At 43.2% G+C, this 23443-nt stretch overlaps 1 protein-coding gene across 5 annotated transcripts in view; it reads right to left on the minus strand.

Annotated features, from left to right (window-relative positions):
* Positions 1–934: 934 nt before the first annotated feature.
* The window catches only part of LOC112257902 (drebrin), a 101163-nt gene continuing 78654 nt past the window's right edge, over positions 935–23443 (minus strand). For 2 of the 5 annotated variants that reach the window (XM_042326849.1, XM_042326846.1), the window contains exons 4-14: positions 20646–20720; positions 18292–18438; positions 15571–15648; positions 14691–14842; positions 14541–14598; positions 13584–13640; positions 13096–13210; positions 8936–9049; positions 4442–4890; positions 3842–3932; positions 935–3589 (exon numbers count right to left, since the gene is read on the minus strand). In XM_042326849.1, the coding sequence (XP_042182783.1) occupies positions 3537–3589; positions 3842–3932; positions 4442–4890; positions 8936–9049; positions 13096–13210; positions 13584–13640; positions 14541–14598; positions 14691–14842; positions 15571–15648; positions 18292–18438; positions 20646–20720 (1389 nt within the window). In that variant the 3' untranslated portion in view covers positions 935–3536. Of the gene's footprint in view, positions 3640–3841; positions 3933–4441; positions 4891–8935; positions 9050–13095; positions 13211–13583; positions 13641–14540; positions 14599–14690; positions 14843–15570; positions 15649–18291; positions 18439–20630; positions 20721–23443 lie in introns of all 5 variants that reach the window. The other 3 variants (XM_042326848.1, XM_024431832.2, XM_042326847.1) reach the window with 2 other exon arrangements.

The following is a 23443-nucleotide window of genomic DNA, read 5'->3' on the forward strand; positions in this document are numbered from 1 at the left end:
GCTACAGATTGATATGGCTTATAGCAGAACGTGGCCCTGCCATAGTATGGACTCTCTGACACCTCCTCACAAATACATACCTGTTCCTCTGTGACTGTCTGTACAGCATGTAGCATGCAAAGTGTTCTGTATACATCTGACTGCAGGAGCTGTTCTCTGTTAGTTCTCTCCTACATCTGCTGCTACTACTGTATTGTATGGAATGCATAGCAAAAATGTCCCCCTACTACCTATATAGAACCTTTGACTAGGGCCCATAGGAACTATATAGGGAATAGGGTGCCATTTGGGACACAACATATGTGTTCTATGTATACCTGTGAGAAAGGGGCTTCATAGTCATAGTCCAGTTATGGTTCTAAGTCAATGGTACCAACATCTCTTTAATAAAATGCAGTTGAATAAAAATATAGATTAAAAACAAAACATGACAAGTGGCTTTGACAGATTCGTGTTTCAATGTGGCTGGATGTTTTGTGTTCATGATCATACCTGCTTTGAAGAGATTATTTGATTGCTAGATCATTTAAATGTAAAAAAAAAAAACTGAACTTCCAACAATATATGCTATAAGATTCCCTGACCAAGACGGATGTCACGTTGCAGGGATGCCAATGTTCATTCTAATGTTCTATTTAACATCTAATATTTATGATGCTAGAATATATATATATATATTCTTAACTAGGCAAGTCAGTTAAGAACACATTTTTATTTACAATGATGGCCTACCGGGGAACAGTGGGTTAACTGCCTTGTTCAGGTGCAGAACGACAAGTTTTACCATGTCAGCTCAGAGATTCGGTCCAGCAACCTTTTGGTTACTGTCCCAATGCTCTAACCATTAGGCTACCTGCTGCCCCAGTTGTACAACTGGATTGGGGAGAAGTGGGCAAAAAGAAAACATGTTCAAATCAAAAGTCTGAAATCATCGGAGGTTTTTACATCTTTTATTAACATACATCAGCACCTAGCATGTCACAAAAGATCTTGCGCTTATTTAAAAAAAACAGTGTGTGAGAAGCGGACGCAAAAGAGGGAAGATAATCTTTTTATTTCTATCTTTTAAATAAAAAGAGATCAGTAAAGCCAAGGAACAGCTAAGCCTTGCTTTGGGGCGAGTATTAGGGGTAGTAGTAGAGTAGTAGTCTCCTAGTAGTGCAATAGGGAGAGAATAATAATCACTAACCAGGAGGTTATCAGAGTGAAGAAGTATACATTGAAATGATGTGGAAACGGTGTCAGTTACTGCTAAAGATGCAGGTTGGTCGGCTCTTACCAAGCATGAGGTGATTCTCATATACAGAAAAGGCTGCGAGGGATATGGAATCCCACCACGACTCACATTTCAAATCTCTCTTCAAAGAAACTTCATTTAAAAATCTCACTCAATCCCACAACAAGCCTCAATTCAAAGTGTCATAATCACAATGACCCCCCCCCCAAAAAAGTGTTAGTCGATCATTAGTTGTATATTACTAAATATCAAACACTATTTACAGGACAAAAAAACTACACTGTTTCTTTTCTTTCTTATTGCTTGCTGGTTCCCACTCAGAACTCTGTGGTAAGAACATAGAGATATAACAATATAGAACTGTTCTCTCTCTATGAATAAGAATGACAGGATTTATTTAGAATCAGATCAGAGGTGTGGAATCTCAGAAATGAAACTACCCTTGAACAGTAACAATAATAAACAACCTCTAGATCATATGAAGGAAGACTGAGACAGACAGTCTACAAGCCGTGTGTGTGTGTGGGGGTGGGGATAATGAGTCTTGATGATCAAAATATTTTCTAAGGCCTACGTGCAAAGCTAGTCTACTTTACTGTTTCTCATTTAGGGGTGAAATCAGAACTGAGATGACTGGGTGAAAGTCAAGCAGGGAATGAGACCTGTGCAAAAACAACATAATCCCAATGGTAGAATTACAATAGTGCCTCTGAGGCCATCAAGGGGGCACGCATGTGAACTACATCATTTTAAAAGAAGGACGAGGGAAATTTAAACAGATGGAATGCAAAAAATAGTGAATGTGTGTCTACTGAAAAGAAGGGTATCATGTCATACAGCAGAGACTAGTGTGGCAGCTCTCCAACAACCTCAGCACAAGACACACTGTTCCGTTCATAGTGCCACAACGTGTGACGAATGTCCTCGTTCCCATCTGAGTACTCTAGATATAGTTATTGCCTAGTTTTCACTGGAGACGAAACAAAACGAGACTACAGCTATGGCCATGATTCAAAGATCCTGAATATTAATTTCTAGTACACTTTTAATAGGTAGTAAAAAATATACACATTTTCTTCTAGTCTGATTTTATGCTGGGATAGCACTAATACTTTCCCAGCAGAAAAACAGACTAGGGGAAAATGTGTGTATGCCAACAATAAACAATAAGAAACTACGATAGATATTCCTTTTCAAAGTGACTTGCACATATATATATATTTTAGGGTTTTACTATGATATAGTACAATAGTACTGCTATCCCAGCCTGTACTATGATGTCCGCCATGCCTTTGTCTGGTTCCCCGCTCCTTCTCGATCTGTCTACAGTGGATTACGAGTCCCATGGTCCCATGGCCAAACTGTCTACAGTGGATTACGAGTCCCATGGTCCCATGGCCAAACTGTCTACAGTGGATTACGAGTCCCATGGTCCCATGGCCAAACTGTCTACAGTGGATTACGAGTCCCATGGTCCCATGGCCAAACTGTCTACAGTGGATTACGAGTCCCATGGTCCCATGGCCAAACTGTCTACAGTGGATTACGAGTCCCATGGTCCCATGGCCAAACTGTCTACAGTGGATTACGAGTCCCATGGTCCCATGGCCAAACTGTCTACAGTGGATTACGAGTCCCATGGTCCCATGGCCAAACTGACACATTGAAAAATTCAGGATTACACTTGGCACCATTTCCTCTCTGATCCCCCTCGCCCTTCCCCCAGGCACCGTGCCCACTTTTATCCCCAACCAGCTACCCAGAATGGGGGGGGGGGGTTAGGTCCCCTAGGCCTCAGGGGAGAGGGCCAGAGCAGGCAACTCTTGGCACTAGGGAGGGTGGAAGGTGTGGCCCAGGGTTGGGGGAGAGAGGAGGAGGGGGCTGTGGTAGGAATAATTGTGATTGCTCACAAAAGGGTTTGCTCTAACTTTTAATAGGCTACCTGTCTGGTACAGGGGTCATATCTGCTGTAGAAGACACAGACGTGAGCTACTGAGCTGTATATATAAGTACGCAAGAAAGTAGTTCTCAATCTCTGCTATTTACTCTACATAGCAAATAAGGAGAAATATAAGAAATACACTTTAAAAAACAAGAGCTCATCATCAACCAATTAGCATCTCTAACAATAACTCGACAACCTTTTCGGTGGCTAACATTTTTTTGTTTTATTCTAGAACATTATACAGATTTTTTTAAATGCAAGACTTGTTATTATTACTTTTAAAAAAAACAGTTTCGTCATTGATGATGCGTTGTTTCTACTTCCCTCCACCGGACTGTTCTACTCCGCCATCGTCTAGTCGCTGTCCTCCATTACAGGGTCCGTGTCCCAGCACGTGATGTCAATCTCTGTACACACACAGTGCATAGATAAACATCCACAAATCCACTGGGTCAATCTTTGCACACACACACACACACACACACACACACACGTTTTAGTATTTTCATCAAGGGTGTCTTACAATATGTCAAAGAAGGAGGCACAAACAACCACATACCACAACCATCATCATCACACTGTCTTCAAAAAGAAGTGTGACAGCAGTTCTTTAAAAAATGTGTTTCTGACTTTGCCAAACATGAAGCTCTCTCACTCACCTGGTGGCTTGTTATAAAACACTGGCGTCGGGTTCATTTTAGCAGAGCAGTCCTCCTCCTCCTGCGATTGGCTGAAGTAACCCTCGCTCGCCTGCACAGGCAGACAGATTAGTTAATAACAGTATCGTCTCAGCATATAGACATTTTCCTCCAGCTATGCCATCACAAGGGTACACGGTTCAGTATACTGCATGTACAGTACAGTCTGGGTTATCTTGGGGCAATTCGTATAATCCAGTGCTGTACTGTGTGTGTTAGTGTATCTCTGTGTGTGTCAATCTTTGTTCCATATCAGGAACACAGAACAGACTTCCATCCACTCCGTTCTATTTAACCAGCAGCACTCACTACTGCCGATGTAGAATGCATTTACTGCCATCTTGTGGCCCATATTATTATCACTTTAGAAAAAGGAGAGATTCAATACAGGCATACAAAGTAAACAACTCACAACAAGTCATAAACCCCACATATGAAATACAGGAAAATGTGTTCAATGTTAATTACATTCTGGTTATCAAGGTAGTTTCAAAGTAACTACATGGCATAAGGCTAACATAATGTAAAGTTCTGCCAAGTCATGTAATATGTCGTAATGACCTGAGTCCCTTCTTTGAGCAGAGTCTCCCCATTGGTCATCAGCTGAGTGTCATCTGAAGCATGCTGCAGTGCATGCTGGTAGCTCAGGGTCATATCGTGGGTCCCAGCCACATCCACCAGGCTGGAGGGCTCGTCCTCAGCACCCCCGGGGCCCCCCGGGTAGAATGGTACGTCCCCCATCTCGTCGAAGCTCAGCAGGGGCTGGACTCGCCCTCCAGGAGGCAGGGCCTGAGAGGGGGCGGAGCCTGTGGCAGGACTGCTGTCCCATAAGTCCACCAGGGGGTCTGCAGCAGTGGGTGCAGGAAGGGGCCTGAAACCTGAGAAGGGGTCGTAGTCGTCCGAGGTTGAGGACGGGGCTTGGGAGTCTGGGCGGGTCTGGGGGGCCACGCACTGAACGGGCTTGGTGGGAGTGGACTCCTGGACTGGGCCTGGCTGCTGCTTCGGCTCACCTGGAGGGGAGGGAGAAAGGGAATGTTATCAAAAGTTATCAATAAGCCCTGATAGGAGACAAAGCGAAACAGTCCAACGATCATTCATTTTTAAAACAAACTATAGAAAGTTGGTTGCAATTTCAGTTTAATCCACCAGAAAAAAAACAGAACAAATAAAACAACAAATATTATGGTTAAACTCAAATATACTAATTGATAAACTTAAAATAAATAAATGGTACAATCTTTGTAAATTATATCATAAAGAGGACTAGTGGAGCTGTCACATGCAGCTGACAAAAATATATGGAAACGTCTGCGCTACCCAAAATTACAACCAACTAATTAAAGAATTACCGCAAAAGTGGAAGAGGCAAGTGGAAGCGGGAGAAAGAAAGGAACTTGTCTGTCTGCCCTGCATTAAAGACCGATTGTTTAAAGAATATTGTGATAAATAAAAAAGTATACCAGTTTATTTTAAGGGACAAAAAATGGACAGCTGTGCCATACAGATTGCAAAATAGTTAGGAAGAGATCGAGTCAAAACTACGAATTTTTCCATTTAAATTATAAAATTCATGCAACCAATAGAAAGTTATATACAGTGCCTTCGGACAGTACCCAGACCCCTTGACTTTTTCCACATTTTGTTAGGTTACAGCCGTATTCTAAAATTGATTAAAATATATATATAAAATATAAATTATATTTTTTTACTTTATACAAATATATATATATAAATATTTTAATCCATTTTATATATATATAATATATATATAAAATATACATTTTTACAATGTATAAAGTAAAAAAATGTATATTTTATTTATATATATATATATTTTAATATTTATATATATATATATATATATATATAAAATATACATTTTTACAATGTATAAAGTAAAAAAATATATATTTTTATATATATATATATATATATATATATAAAATATACATTTTTACAATGTATAAAGTAAAAAAATATAATTTTTTTTTTTATATATATATATATATATATATATATATATATATACATTGTAAAAATGTATATTTTATATATATATATATATAATTTTTTATGTATATTTTATATATATATATAATTTTTATATATATATATATTTATATATATATATATATATATATAAAATTTTTACAATGTATAAAGTAAAAAATATATATATATATATATAAAAATTATATATATATAAAATATACATAAAAATTATATATATATATAAAATATACATTTTTACAATGTATAAAGTAAAAAATCAAATTTTTTATATATATATATATATAAAATATACATTTTTACAATGTATAAAGTAAAAAAATCAAATTTTTTTATATATATATATATATATATATATATATATATATATATATATATATATATATATATATATATATATATACATATATATATATATAAGTATATCAGATATTTAAATCATATATATACATATATATACATGTTACAAGTATTCAGACCCTTTAAATTAGTACTTCATTGAAGCACCTTTGGCAGCGATTACAGCGTCGAGTCTTCTTGGGTCTGAAGCTACAAGCTTGGCACACCTGTGTTTGGGGAGTTTCACCCGTTCTTCTCTGCAGATCCTCTTAAGCTCTGTCAGGTTGGATGGGGAGCATTGCTGCACAGATATTTTCAGGTATCTCCAGAGATGTTCGATCAGGTTCTAGTCTGGGCTCTGGCTGGGCCACTCAAGGACATTGAGACTTGTCCTGAAGCCACTCCTGCGTTGTCTTGGCTGTGTGCTTAGGGTCGTTGTCCTGTTAGAAGGTGAACCTTCGCCCTAGTCTGAGGTCCTGAGCGCTACTGAGCAGGTTTTCATCAAGGATATCTCTGTACTTTGCTCTGTTCATCTTTGCCTCGATCCTGACTAGTCTACCAGTACCTGCTGCTGAGAAACATCCACACAGCAGGATTCTGCCACCACCATGCTTCATCGTAGGAATGGTGTCAGGTTTCCTCCAGATGTGAAACTTGGCCTGAATGCCAAGAGTTCAATCTTGGTTTCATCAGACCAGAGAATCTTGTTTCACGTGGTCTGAGAGTCTTAACTTTTGGCAAACTCAAAGTGGGCTGTCATGTGCCTTATACTGAGAAGGTGCTTCTGCTTGGCCACTCTACCGTAAAGGCCTGATTGGGGGAGTGCTGCAGAGATATTGGTCCTTCTGGAAGGTTCTTCCATCTCCACAGAGAAACTCTGGAGCTCTGTCAGAGTGACCATCGGGTTCTTCGTCACCTCCCCTCCCCGGGCGGCCAGCTCTAGGAAGAGTCTTGGTGGTTCCAAACTTGTTCCTTTTAAGAATTATGGAGGCCACTGTGTTCTTGGGGACATTCAATGCTGCAGAAATGTTTTGGTAATCTTCCCCTGATCTGTGCCTCGACACAATCATGTCTCGGAGCTCTACAGACAATTCCTTCGACCTCATGGCTTGGTTCTTGCTCTGACATGCACGGTCAACTGTGGGACTTTATATAGACAGGTGTGTGCCTTTACAAATCATTTCCAATCAATTTAATTTACCACAGGTGGACTCCAATCATGTTGTAGAAACATCTCAAGGATAATCAATGGAAACAGGATGCACCGGAGCTCAATTTCTAATCTCATAGCAAAGGGTCTGAATACTTATGTAAATAAGGTAACTTTTTTTTTATTTAATAGATTTGCACACATTTCTAAAAACCTGTTTTGCCTTTGTCAATATGGGGTATTGTGTGTAGATTGCTGAGGATTTGTATTTTATTTTAAATTTAAAATCAATTTTAGAAAAAGGCTGTAACTTAACAAAATGTGGAAAAGGTCAAGGGGTCTGAATACTTTCCGAAGGCACTAGAGATGGGGGATACCGCCACCCCAGCTCTGCAGATTTTGCTGTGAAGAGACAGAATCATTAGATCATTTCTTTTGGTACTGTCCCATATGTAGCTTGTTGTTGGTCGCAGGTTCAGGAATGGCTGAAGAATTGAAACATTTACCTGGAGATAACTGCAAATAGCACTGCTGGGGGATTTGAAAAGTCACACTCACTCGATCGATCGATAATACTCTTAGCAAAAGAATTGCTTTCATTTACAATCTAATCTGTAGAAACTATGAGAATAGAAAGGTTCAGAATTTGTGTGAAACATCACAGGACAGTTGAAATATATATGGCAAATAGAAGTGGATAATGGTCAGAGACAGATGGGAGGGGTTCAGAGACAGATGGGAGGGGTTCAGAGACAGATGGGAGGGGTTCAGAGACAGATGGGAGGGGTTCAGAGACAGATGGGAGGGGTTCAGAGAGATGGGAGGGGTTCAGAGAGATGGGAGGGGTTCAGAGAGATGGGAGGGGTTCAGAGAGATGGGAGGGGTTCAGATGGGAGATGGGAGGGGTTCAGAGAGATGGGAGGGGTTCAGAGAGATGGGATGGGGGGTTCAGAGATAGATGGGAGGGGTTGAATGGAACTGAATGATGGGACTAAAACAAACAAAAGTCCGTAAAATGTACAGTGCATTCATTCGGAAAGCCTTATTTTAAAATTTATTACATTATATTCCCCCTCTCATCAATCTACACACAATACCACATAGTCTACAGTATATGAATCAGAGCGCCACTGGGGCCTAGAGACATGAGCAGGGGAAGCCCAGCCATCTGTGAAGACAAATGAGGCCTGGGCAAACACAGTCCCAGTGTGTGTGTGGGGGTGTGCGTTTTTGTATGGGATAAATAATAGCCACGCTGTATCACAACCGGCTGTGATTGGGAGTCCCATAGGGCGGCGCACAATTGGCTCAGCATTGTCCGGATTAGGGTTTGGTCGGGGTAGGCCGTCATTGTAAATAAAAATGTGTTTTTAACTGACTTGTCTAGTTAAATAAAGGTAAAAAAATAAATAATTGCCAACAGGCCAGGGCTCTCAATAGTTTTAAATGTTAACATTAACCATGTACAAAGTGGCATATAGCAACATAATCAAACAGAAAACAACTATTTAAGTCCTTGTTAGGCCCCAGTATAACACAACTCTGTCCAGTCTTACCCCACTCGTTCCGGCTGTCGTCCTCTGCCTCCTGGATGGGTGTGGTGACTATTTTAGGGATGGGCGTTGGGGACGTCCCCATGCTGTGGTCTGAGCTCCCTTCATCATCACCATCTGGAGGAAGGTCAGACAACACACATTGAGAGGGAAGACCACCACAACTTCCCATAATCACCACCCAACATCACCATTGTGCAATAACTTCACTCACAATCAAAATGACACCTAACATTCAACGGCAACACAATAAACACCAACACAATAAAAACACAGCACTCCCCCACAATCAAAAGCACGTTCAAAAATGTTACCAAACACTAAACCCAGTCAAAAGGCCACCACAAAAATCACATAATGAACACAATGAAATACCACCATTGGTCACAATAAGCACAATCAGGCTAGCCTGAACACTGCATTCAATTTCACACTGGAGATGACAACGGTGTAGTTATTCATTTCAATTAGCGACTTGAATGGTGCAACAGCAGCTGTATATCTGCTCAAGCACAAATGCAGCTGGGGATGAGATCATGTGACGCATGGGTGACATCCCTGGCGGCGGTGAAGCGTGGGTCCTTCCCAGCAGGCTTTTGTGCATATAGCTGTCAGTAAGCAGCAACAACAGTTATGTTCCCATGCATGAGCTGCAGCAACAGTCACTCCATAAGGGAGTCTTCTCCAATACACGGCCTTCAATCAGTACTGTAGGTAGAAGTTGCCCCTAACCACTGATACAGGTCAGACATCCGATGATTATGATTAGCACGGAGTTAAAATTAAGCTGATCCTAGATCTGGGCTTAGGGGCATCCTTCAACACCTCGCGCAAAAAGACAGTCAGATCTTCATGGTGATGTTGTCTTGATCTAAACAATGAATTCACCTGAAAGCAGAAATAGTGTGTGAGGGATGTCCATCAAAATGACACATTAAGTGATGTGGATACATCTGTTTTCGAGTCAGCTAGTGATTCTCTGCTGTCTGTAATGCACATTGCAAAGAATGACCTGGGAGGAGATTTGACCTGAGGAGGGCGAATCTCGATGACAAAGAATTCATATCCATTCAACGAATAAACTCCAGCACATTATACAGGCTGATACACCAAACAATTCCCTTCAATTCAATTTAGACCAGGAACTGCGGACACAATAACAGAACGTGCTCGTGATTACTAAGAGCCAAAGCACCAACAAACAAACCATTGATAATGACCAACATCCCTGTGACTGGGAGCAACAGGACATAAAGATGACTGACTGGTGATGATATACAGTGACTACAGCATCTTGCTTGGGTGGGGTTCCCACTTCACTACTAATCTAGGGGTCTTTAAATACTAAGAAGAGAGGACAGGATATTGTCCCGTCCTCATCAAAGCTGAACCATTTAAAAACACCGTTTCAGTTTAAGGAGGGGAAATATTTCACATGCAGAGGTGAAAAGGACAGGCTGAATTTCATGGTGGTACAGGAATCCGTTTACAGGAAAACCTTTGACATATCCAGGGTGTTGGGTCTAGTAGGAACCAGTTGGAATTGGTTGGCCACCCTCACCAGAGCTGCCTTCACAGACAGACCATACAACATTAAGACAGTACAGTTCCAGTACAATACTCCACATAGGTCAGAGGTAACATCCATAGCGGTCACACAGGGCCCACAACACAAGCCCGGAGACCACAGGCAACACAAATGAACGAGCAGCTCGACGACGACATACACTCACAGGTCACAGTTCAGGCGGTACGCGAGGTATGTGTGTACGGGCAGAGCATCACAGTCCAGGAGTAGCGTGAGAGCAGAAACAGGGTAGGGAGAAGGGGGTAAAGGTGGACACGAAGTGAGATCGCCAAAACAAGTAATGAAGCATGGAACCTACTGTTTGCAGGTTTGGATAATTCTCCTCCAGGTGAAAGCCTGCCCAATAGGGTTTACTATGACTAGTCCCCTAACCATACTACCATCCCCACAACCCCTGGATAAAAGATCAGACCTCAGTGGACAACATATAAACATTGTGACTGAGAGGAATAATGGAGTAAACATCATTGGCGTGAAGGGGATGGAAGAGTTGAAGCCGTTGAAAAGATAGTGTGTTAGTACGTTAGGGTAGTTAGTACTAAGATTAATTTGTGATAGGATATATAAGAGGCAATAGTAGGCTGAACTAAGGGCCATGATCAACACAGCTCTTTGATAGATACAGCCATCATCAAGGGGGCTCCCGAGTGGCGCAGCAGTCTAAGGCACTGATTTTCAGTGCTAGAGGCGTCACTACGTGTTGTTGTATGTGTCGAACTGCTTTTCTTTATCTTGGCCAGGTCGCAGTTGTAAATGAGAACTTGTTCTCAACTAGCCTACCTGGAAATAAATACAATTAAGTGTTTTTTTTTTAAATTTATTTTTTTAATCAGCAAGACAACTAAAAGCACACTGCACCAGAGTGGGAGTGCAGAGAAAGAGGCCAAACCAGGAGCGTGCTGACTGACTGAGACACCGCCTGTAATGGGATCTGTCATTACACTGGGAGGACTTTTAGCACAGAGCACCGTGGGTTTTAGCACACTGCACAGCCACCCATCTCCTACAGACAGTCCCAACATGGTCCACTTTACCATGGGTATCTATATCACATGCTCACCAAGGACTCAAAATAGAATAGAGCATGTCAGGCCCAGGTTAGCTAACAGTAGTGCTGAGCTAGCGGGGGTGAGAAAGGATGGGGTAGGAGAGAGGCTGAGTTTGCCACAGAAGCTTTAGGGTGGGGTTCGTGGTGAAGGATTGGGGGTGAGTGTCCTCTACTGTGGTCCTGTGAGGGTGGGGGGGGGGCTAAGGGGGGGGTCTCCATGTCCTCCCTGCTCCTCCTCCTGTCCAGTACCTACCGGGTGCAGTGGACTGCAGCCTCGCATGTGGCGGGGTGCAGAGGGGGCGGACTGGGCTCGCTGGGACTGTGCTGCTGCTTCAAGAACGGGCTGTCCAAACGGCCTGGTAACGGGCTGTCCAAACGGCCTGACAAAAGACAGGGCCCAGGGCGACACACACACACGGAGCGGCGCACACACACACACACACACACACGGAGCGACACACACACACACGGAGCGACACACACACACACGGAGCGACACACATACAGACGCAGGGAGGACAAGAAAAGACAAGATAGAGAGAGAGAGAGAGACAGGGAGAGTAGGAGGAAGACAGGAAGGAGAAAGTCAAGATAAAACGAGGTAAGGCCCAAGAGGATCCCCGTGAGAAGTGAAGGATTGTGGGGGAATGGGCATGGTCCCATATAAACCCATTAGTGAGGAGAGAAGAGGAGACACCCAAGAGAGGTTCCGGAGGAAGAACAGAGGGAGACACCAGAGGAATAAAACGTACGGATGGATGAATGGAGAGACAGACAAGACAAATAGACGCACAACCATGAATCAAACCAAAGAAGTGAGGTCAAAGAGAGAAAGGAAGAGAGAGTGGTTAGTGTGATAATGACACACTGTGGACAAAGTAGTGATGTAGTAGAAATGAGAAGCACTGTTCTTTGAAGTTATCCTCGTCTCCCTGTTCTTCTGCACCAAGCTCATGAATGATGGAGAAAGGAACTGAACATGGATTCAGTTCAGTATCTTCAGATGGACTTGGAATGCACACAGCTATAGTCCGTTATGAAAATATACCGTTGCTTGTAGACAGAAACAGATTGTTTCAGGAGATTCTTTGGTTGCAGGTGGACAAGAGTCTTATTCAGTATGGAGACCCTCACCGAGTCAGGCACTTCTTCCAGTTTCCATTCAGCTCCACCTGGCTCCTTTGAGCCACTTGTTATCCATATCTATGTAGTCTGCAAGGGAACACAGCTCGAGAATCCGTCTCTCTTCTTCATCGTCTTCAACTGGATTACTCCTCATCTTCATCTGAATTCTACACCAACTGTTCTCCTGGCTTACAGATCTCTGTGGGATATACAGCTGTCTGGTCCAAAGGGCTCTGTCCACTACCAGTCATAACAGACACACTGGGGGGGGACAGTACAGTCCAGGGACTGAGGCAGGTGACGAGGTGAATGACAAGACGAATGGTGGTTTTGGTGACCCAAAGACATCCACCCACCCACCCTCCCTCCCTCCCTCCCTCCCTCCCTCCCCTCTGGTCTTACCGGCCCTGTGGATAGAGACAGGAGAGACGTCCACACCAGTGGTCACAGCCTTCTCTTTCTGCTTAAAGAACTCCCTGGGATTGTCCGCCCGCTGGGCAATCAGGGCTTTCGCCTCCTGTCAACAAACAGACATACAGTACAACATTAAACAACTAGAACACACACGCACCCCTGTGAGACACACTCACATCACAGCATTTATCTTACTCACAGAGTCAGACACACATATCCTAGTGTAGCCTGAGTTGTCCCACTAACACAGATCCAAAACCCAGGAGTACTACTGTCACAACGACACACATATACAGGCCATGAGTCTAAGATACAATGTGCTTTACTCGCTGTCTCAACTTCACACCGGAGAGAAGTGGGACACACAATCTTATATCATGGCAAAGTAAAGCAGGCTATCGTACAACAAATCAGTCATTTCAGTGACGGTGTGTTTTGTAGTAGCAGTGTTTGTATGCTATGTTTTTTCAACCCACCTCCACTTCCGTCTCCTTGTTCTCTTTCTCCAGATCCTCATAGCTAGGTTCTGCTGTCTGCAGACAGCGAGAGAGCACGAGAAAGACAGAGATACAAGGAGAAAGAGTATAAAGTTTATATCTTCTACATCTGTCCAGCAGGGGGTAGCAGAGCCTACATGTCTAAATCCCAGTGATGTCATCCACCACTAGCAGGATTGCAGTATGATTGTCTGGAAACAACAATAAAGAAGCATAAAAGATGTCTACCATTTCATACAACCACATTAGTACATCATTACATTCTCACTGCATGGCTTCACAGAAACACAGACATATAAGCAGCATTCTCAGGGTTCTGAAAACAGAAGTATTGTTTTTTGCAGGAAGTGAGTCTTAAAATAACAGTGGCTATAGTGGAATGGTAAGAGGAAGGAGATAAGTGAAAATGTTGTGGGACCCAATATTTGGAGAATAAATCTTGTTTCATGTTGTGTCAGGGTTAAAATATTCATGTTGATGCTACTATTGAATTAAAGTTGGATTTTTTTTAAAACAGGAAATGTCATTCTTGATTCTTCTTAATTTTTCTCCCCAGACAATATCAATGATTCATGACTAGTCTCAAAATTAGATGAGAAATTAACTCTAAAAGCAGACTGCCTCTATCAGTGATGTGGAGTAACTAAGGCAAGACCCTCTTTGGCACAGAACAAAGAATATGCACACAGTACATACTCTGTTACTACACACACACACACACACACTTTCTTAAAGAGTACAAATACTGGCCATGGCTCTTACTACAGTATGAATTCAGAAAGTAAACGTAAATACATGTACTTTCAATGACCTCTAAAAAACTGTTGATTAAAAGATGTCAAAAGTTTTTTTTTTATTGAATTTTTTTATTTTTAAATCACTTCCTGAATTGACAGCCTTCAATTCAAATTGACTCCAGCCCTGACACACACTTACTATGAGGGGCTGGTTCCGTGTCCTCTCTTTGGCCTCCTCTTCCTCTTGCATCTTCTTTCTGCTCCACACACACACACAAAGTTACCACATGGATCAATCACAAGAGTTTACAGTGATACTTCACATTACCCATAAGTCACGGTGGCCCACCTGTGTTCCTCAATTTGCCTCTCCCTTTCGCGGTACCTCTTCTCTCTATCCTCTTGCTCCTTCCTTTCCAGCTCCATTCTCTCCTCCTCAAAGCGTTGCCTCTCCTCCGCAACCTTCTTCCGCTCCTCCTCCTTTCTCAACTCTTCTTCACGCTGGTACACACAAAGAACCAAGAAATATATTGTATTATTTGTTTAATAATTCATTAACTCTGCTGGAGTTTGGTGTAGCGGTTTCAGCTTCCGACTTCCGGACCACATATGCCCCCGTGGCGATGGGGGTTCGAACCCCTCTGTACCCCTCTCTACATCGGTCTCCCTATCGGTACTGACACCTGTCCTGTCAAACAATCAAATATTTTAGAAAAAACTATTTCAATAATCCCTTTGAATTAGTAACTACATCATAAAATATCAAAGACTGAAATGCAAAACAGAACACTTGGCGTTGGTCCTATTGAGAGGAAGCTAAATCAACAGGCAATTTGTAAATGGAAATCTACTCAGATAAAGTTGCATTTCAGAGTTGAGTCTAACTTGTAGAGGGCAAAGCCGCCCCCTCATAGTGATTCAAATTCAAATAACCTAAAGGACAGACAGCAATGGAAGTCATATCGCATGAGTCTCATTGGCCAGTGGCAATGCTTCAGGAAGGGGGACATGGTTTGACTTTGTTTTGATCCTACTCCTACACACACTCAAATTGAAACCGCTATTCATGCGAACACTACTAGCCTGAGGAAAAGGTAGAGGGGAAAAAAGACGAACGAATAACACTGCTGCTGCTCTTGTCTCCAGAGTCCTTGTTCCAGTCAAACTCCCCTCCCTCTTCTATCCTGCTTTTCCTTCCTCCTGACAGTTGGAATCATGTTCTTTCCTACCTTGGCCTGTTCCCAGAATTCCTCTCTATTGATCTTCTTCATCTCGATCTCTGCGTTGGTCTTGGTGTACACGGTGCCCTGAGCATTCGTCCAATAGAGAAAGAGCAGAGGGAAACAGGAAGTGGTCGGTTACAACCATTCGTCAAAGAGCCATGGCACAGTTCTGTGCCCTGCAAATCCTATTCCACCCCACCACCCTGTAACCAACAGGGTCAGACTAGACATATAGTGTCATATTTCTGTTCCACACACACCGTATCACTTATTGTACGCCACTACCTGGATATGAATTATATTCGTTATACAACTTTAACTTCTATCTATAGACCGTTTACATTAAGAGCAAAGAAAGCACTGATTTATGATTCAGATAGAGAGAATAGTACAGCCTGTACTTGAACCCCTAAGGTGAGGGCCTTCAGAAAGTTAGTACAGCCTGTACTTGAACCCCTAAGGTGAGGGCCTTCAGAAAGTTAGTACAGCCTGTACTTGAACCCCTAAGGTGAGGGCCTTCAGAAAGTTAGTTAATTAATGAACATGTGCCTGTGGAACGGTCGTTAAGACACTAACAGCTTACAGACGGTAGGAAATTAAGGTCACAGTTATGACAACTTAGGGCACTAAAGAGGCCCTTCTACAGACTCTGAAAAACACCAAAAGAATGATGCCCAGGGTCCCTTGCTCATCTGCGTGAATGTGCTTTAGGCATGCTGCAAGGAGAAATGGGGACTGCAGATGTGGACAGGGCAATAAATGGCAATATCCGTACTGTGAGACGCCTAAGACAGCGCTACAGGGAGACAGGATGGACAGCTGATCGTCCTCGCAGTGGCAGATCAAGTGTAACAACACCTGCACAGGATCGGTACATCGGAACATCACACCTGCGGGACAGGTACAGGATGGCAACAACAACTGCCCGAGTTACACCAGGAATGCACAATCCCTCCATCAGTGCTCAGACTGTCCGCAATAGGCTGAGAGAGGCTGGACTGAGGGCTTGCAGGCCTGTTGTAAGGCAGGTCCTCACCAGACATCACTGGCAACAACGTCGCCTATTGGCAAAAACCCACCGTCGCTGGACCAGACAGGACTGGCAAAAAGGTGCTCTTCACTGACGATGTTGTTATTATTCAATGTCAGCTTTTTTGTTGTTGTACCCATCTACCAATAGGTGCTCTTCTTTGTGAAGTATTGGAAAACCTCCCTGGTCTTTGTGGTTGAATCTGTGTTTGACTGATGGACCTTACAGATAACTCTATGTGTGGGTTACAGAGATGAGGTCGTCATTCAAAAATCATGTTAAACACCATTATTGCACACAGTGTCCATGCAACTTATTATGTGACCTTTTTTAAGCACATTTTTACTCCTGCTTTTTATTTTTTATGTCTAAAAACATAATTCCACTTTGACATTACGGGGTGTTGTGTGCAGGCCAGGGACAAAATATATATGTTATCCATTTTAAATTCAGGCTGTAAAACGTGGAGAAGGTGAGTACTTTCTGAAGGCACTGTGGATGTGATCCAGGTAGGCTGTTCAAAGTCCCCGTGTGACACTAAGCATGTTGAATACTAGAACCGCCTTTCCCATTGTAAAAGACACATGATCTAGTGCATTTTGTTAGTGTCATCTCAACCTTCCAAGTTCTAGTTATTTGCTTCAACATGTGGTCATGTTTTGCCAACATTATCAGAATGTATTGCATCTTTTGCGTAGCGGCTAGCCTAACATACTACTTCAGTTGTGTCCAGATAAACAGAGAGGGAATGAGGAAGGAGCCTGCTAGCTGTCCAGCTGAGTGACTCATTCCTTATTAACCCCCTAACACACAGTAAGGCCTATTGTCTCAGTTCCTAAACATTAACAATGCCTCGCTCTCAGAGGCCCGTTCCAATGCTTTTTTTGCCTCTTCATCATCTCTTTTCCTCTTTCTCTCCCTTTCTGTCTCTCTCCCTCTGTAATCTCCCTCTCTGAATCTCTCCCTCCCTCTCCCCTCCTCTAAATCAGTAACATGGCTGTAGCCTTGTGTCACACATCACACTAATAGAGAGCTCGAGGGCCTCCCGAGTGGGACCGCGGTCTAAAGGCACTGCATCGGCGTTACTACAGATCCAGGTTCGATCCCGGGCTGTGTCGCAGCCGGCCCCGACTGGAAGACCCATGAGGTCGGCGCACAATTGGCCCAGCTTGTCCTTGCCGAGATGTCCTTGTCCCATCGCGCTCTAGCAACTCCTTTGATGGGCCCGGCACCTGCACGCTGACCCGGTCACCAGTTGGACGGTGTTTCCTCCAACACATTGGTGCGAATGGCTTCCGGGTTAAGTGAGCAGTGTGTCAAGAAGCAGTGCGGCTTGGCAGGGTCATGTTTAGGAGGACGCATGGCTCTCAACCTTCACCTCTCCCAAGTCTGTACAGGAGTAGCAGCGATGGGACAAGACTAACTACCAATTGGATATCACAAAATTGGGGAGAAAAAGGGAACTTATTTTAACCTCTGTCGTAACACTCACTCCCCTCTCCTGCTAGACTGTCACTCTTTCCCTTAAACCCATCTCTACTCCTTCAATAACTCCCTCTGCATCTATCCCTGCACCAACTCTCTCTCCATCCTTCTAATCCACCTCTCTCCTTATAGCTCTCCATCTTATCCTCCATCTCTCCACCATCACCCCACCTCCTATCCATCCACCCACCCATCCCTCCCCTCTCTTGTACCACTCCAAGCTCTCCGTTCTCCTCCTCTCTGGTTCTCAGACGGCTGAGGACGGGGCTGGCCGAAGCCGTCCCATTGGTCAGTCTCTGTCCAATGGCGGATGGTTCGATGTCGTCCATGGTGCTGGCATTGACGATGATGTTGACTCCCTGCGGACAAAAAGCAAAAAACGCCTCTTCAATGGAAGTATAGCCTTCCCCTTTAAATTGAATGTGTGAGATGGTATCCCACGGGTAACAGGAGAAAGATCCAAGGGGTTCTATTAGTGTCAGACTACATGGCACAGGCTTCCTCTGGCAACCTTTGATTGGGGGAAACACACACACACACACACACTTTAGAGCCACGTGGTTGGAAGGATAAAATTGGTTATGTCATGGAGAGAGGGAGAGAGGCTAGAGATGGCCTTAGTGGATGCAACAGAGAGAGGGAACGAGAGGTCAAGAGGGAACGAGGTCAAGAGGGAACGAGGTCAAGAGGGAACGAGGTCAAGAGGGAACGAGGTCAAGAGGGGTGAGGGAGAAATGCATATGTGCCCCATGCCAGACTGTTGATTGAAGCTAAAAGACATCAAACAGTGTTTAATATCACGCACATGTACAGTGAGTGTGCAAAAGATTAGGAACACCTTCCTAACATTGAGTTGCACCCCTTTTGCCCTGAGAACAGCCTCAACTTGTCAGGTCATGGAGTACAAGGTGTGTAAAGTGTTCCACAAGGATGCTGTCCCATGTTGACTGCAATGCTTCCCACAGTTGTGTCAAGTTGGCTGGATGTCATCTGGATGTCATTTGGGTGGACCATTCTTGATACACACAGGAAACTGTTGAGTGTGAAAAACCCAGCAGCGTTGCAGTTTTTCACAAACTCAAACCAGTGCGCCGGGCACCTCCTACCATACCCCTTTCAAAGGCACTTCAATATTTGGCATGCCGTTTACCCTCTGAATGGCACACATACACAATGTCTCAATTGTCAATTGTCTACACTCCTTCATCTACACTGATTGAAGTGGATTTAACAAGTGACATCAATAAGGGATCATAGCTTTCACCTGGTCAATCTGTGTCATGGAAAGAGCAGGTGTTCCTAAGGTTTTGTACTCAGTCTCAGTCGTGTTCCCACAAACCAGAGTAATATAGAAGACACACATCAAAATGGCTGTTGTGTGTGTGTGGGAGTGAGAATGATGCTGTGGGGATCCTGTTGTGTGTGCATAAGGATGATATCCCGAGACAGGATAAACCATACACACGTCTGCCTGTGTGTATATGTAAATGTGTGTATGTGCGAGCCTGTCTGCATGTGTGTCCTGCCTGCCTGTGTGTGTGTGTACCTGACAAGTGTTTGTGTCTCCCAGCTAACTAAAGCCTTTTCAACCAACTAATCCCACATTAAATCGAAGGCCAGGGCCATCAGTGTGAGCAAGCAGATGGCCACAGAAAAGAGCTGTTAAGGCGAAGGTGACAGACACTTCACATCAATTGACTGAGGCTGGCTAGCCAGGATTCCTCCAAGGCCTTCACAGTCAGGAGAAAGACTGCTCTTTATCTCCATATCTCTTTCACATAATTATATATTTAAAAAAAAATCTTTATTTAACTAGGCAAGTCAGTTAATAAGAACAAATTCTTATTTACAATGACGGCCTACCGGGGAACAGTGGGTTAACTGCCTTGTTCAGGGGCAGAATGCCAGGTTTTTACCTTGTCAGCACGGGATTCGTTCCAGCAACCTTTCGGTTACTGGCCCAACGCTCTAACGACTAGGCTACCTGCCGCCCCAATTATTCAAGAGACACCGCGGATAAAAAGGCAGAAAGAATTGTCATCTGTCTCCTACCGCAGAGCACCTTGTTCACAATAACATTAGAGAGTGCTGTGTTAGTCATCCATACATATACACACACATAACCTCTACTGATCCTGTGGGCGGACCAGTGGAATCACTCCTATACCCAGAATCACTGAGCTGATTCTCAACAGGAAGCTAAAATGGCCCTAGGCCTCTGCTCTGGCCGGGCTGGTAGATGACAGTCTTTCTCTCCATATTTTAGATCCAAGTCATTAAAAGAGCCTCACTGAAGGACGCTGGAGGAGAATCTAGGCCCATATTCATAATGACGAGGAAAGCTTTTTTACATCATAATTAATACGATTATGGTCAGGGAGACCTGAGCCCAGATCAGCACTCCTACTCTGAGACTGTAACAAAGCAGGCACAGAGAAGCAGATGGCATTCAGACATCAAATAGCTTTTAATTTAGTCATCCAGGGAAGTTTTAATAAACAGCTTCAACAATGTGTCTTAGAGAGAGTCTTCAAGTAGCAGTTGGGTTTACCTCAGTGAGACTGACCTGGAAAAACTCTGCAATGTTAGCCACATGGCTGGCACACTGACACTTCCTTGCATCAGGCACATCCTCACCAACCTGGGAGAGGAGAAAAGGAGAGGACAGAGAGGGAGAGGAGAGGTACATGGGGGAAGGGGTGAAAGAGGGAAGACAGGAAAGGCAGGTTAGTGTCTGTTACCCATTTCAAGGATACAAATCTTCATCATCAATCAAAGTAGCCACATTGAAAGGATTTGATGGTCTCTATCAAGTGTATAAATGTGTTGTGTGTTTAAGGACTCAAGATAGAATTGTATTCAACTTTAAATTGGTGTCTTTATGTTCAGTTTTCCAGTAGTAAATGTATGAATCGTTATTCCTCAAAAGGAAAGTTCCTGGTAGGATGACATCATCATGGCCTTTTGAAAACAACGGTAAATATACACAATGGCCACTGATTACATAAGAAGAACAGTGGAACAGCAATCATCCATAAAAACACATGGCTACTGATTTGGTACAGCTGCTAGAGAATGATCAAATACAATAATTGGTCAAATAACACCAATTTCAGGGCTATTAGTTAATGGTTAATAGTTAATGAAACATCTCCCGAGAACTGCTCTAAATAGTTTACTACTTTACTTTACATCTTAGAGCTTATAAGGAAAACAAGAAACAGCACATATTTTCAGCTTCCTGTTTGAGAGGGGAGTTGATGGGCGACTGCAATGTCTGAGAATTACAAGGAACCCAAAATGAAGGGTTGAAATAATGAACAAGATACCCTCACTGCAGGGCCATTCGAACTTCTCTCCTGCTTTCTCCCTCCCTTCATCCCAATTTTCTATTGTGACAAATACATTATAACATTTGCTGTATACTTATCCCATGCAGTTTAGTATAATCTTCATGTATGAGCGCTTCATACTGTATTTGGTATGAGTTAGCTACAATGTCACAATGTAAAGGGTTTTGATTTGAGGAAAGCACTAGCTACTGCAAATTTAAATCCTGATTGTCATTCTGCTGTGTGCTACAGTATATGGGTCATTCCAGAGCAGAGTGGTGAGAGGTGCTGTGATGGAGACCAGTAGCCAGAGGGGATGTCTGGGCCTGCCACAAGGATAGGGACATAGAGCCCATTAGGCTGTCTCAGACTGCCTGAGCTCATATTCCCCTAAGCTTCACTCTGGTAGGAGGGAGGGCTTGGGCCATCAGAGAGAACACATAGTGTATACCCATAAACAGAGATGCGCATATAGTATCAGTCAAAAGTTTGGACACACCTACTCATTCAAGAGTTTCTTTATTTTTACTATTTTCTATATTGTAGAATAATAGTGAAGACATCCACAAATGAAATAACACATATGGAATCATGTAGTAAACAAAAAAGTTAGACAAATCAAAATATATTTTATATTTGAGATTCTTCAAAGTAGCCACCCTTTGCCTTGATGACAACTTTGCACACTTGGCATTCTCTCAACCAGCTTCACCTGGAATGCTTTTCCAACAGTCTTGAAGGAGTTCCCACATATGCTGAGCACTTATTGGCTGTTTTTCCTTCACTCTGCAGCCCAACTCATCCCAAACCATCTCAATTGGGTTGAGGTCAGGTGATGCCAGGTCATCTGATGAAGCACTCCATCACTCTCCTTCTTAGTCAAATAGCCCTTACACAGCCTGGAGGTGTGTTGGGTCATTGTCCTCTTGAAAAACAAATGATAGTCCCCCTAAATTCAAACCAGATGGGATGCCAAGCTGGTTAAGTACGTCTTGAAAAAGACAGAGGTTGGAGGATGGTTCACAAAGAAACAGAGGTTGGTTCACAAAGAAACAGAGGTTGGAGGTTGGTTCACAAAGAAACCGAGGTTGGAGGTTGGTTCACAAAGAAACAGAGATTGGAGGTTGGTTCACAAAGAAACAGAGATTGGAGGTTGGTTCACAAAGAAATAGAGGTTGGAGGTTGGTTCACAAAGAAACGGGTTTGGAGGTTGGTTCACAAAGAAACCGGGGTTGGTTCACAAAGAAACCGAGGTTGGTTCACAAAGAAACCGAGGTTGGTTCACAAAGAAACCGAGGTTGGTTCACAAAGAAACCGAGGTTGGTTCACAAAGAAACCGAGGTTGGTTCACAAAGAAACCGAGGTTGGAGGTTGGTTCACAAAGAAATAGAGGTTGGAGGTTGGTTCACAAAGAAATAGAGGTTGGAGGTTGGTTCACAAAGAAATAGAGGTTGGAGGTTGGTTCACAAAGAAACAGAGGTTGGAGGTTGGTTCACAAAGAAACAGAGGTTGGAGGTTGGTTCACAAAGAAACCGGGTTTGGAGGTTGGTTCACAAAGAAACCGAGGTTGGTTCACAAAGAAACCGAGGTTGGTTCACAAAGAAACCGAGGTTGGTTCACAAAGAAACCGAGGTTGGTTCACAAAGAAACCGAGGTTGGTTCACAAAGAAACCGAGGTTGGTTCACAAAGAAACCGAGGTTGGTTCACAAAGAAACCGAGGTTGGTTCACAAAGAAACCGAGGTTGGTTCACAAAGAAACCGAGGTTGGTTCACAAAGAAACCGAGGTTGGTTCACAAAGAAACCGAGGTTGGTTCACAAAGAAACCGAGGTTGGTTCACAAAGAAACAGAGGTTGGAGGATGGTTCACAAAGAAACAGAGGTTGGAGGTTGGTTCACAAAGAAACAGAGGTTGGAGGATGGTTCACAAAGAAACAGAGGTTGGAGGATGGTTCACAAAGAAACAGAGATTGGTTCACAAAGAAACAGAGGTTGGAGGTTGGTTCACAAAGAAACCGAGGTTGGAGGTTGGT

This window comes from Oncorhynchus tshawytscha, linkage group LG09, assembly GCF_018296145.1.
Source record: "Oncorhynchus tshawytscha isolate Ot180627B linkage group LG09, Otsh_v2.0, whole genome shotgun sequence".
Lineage (NCBI taxonomy): Eukaryota > Metazoa > Chordata > Actinopteri > Salmoniformes > Salmonidae > Oncorhynchus > Oncorhynchus tshawytscha.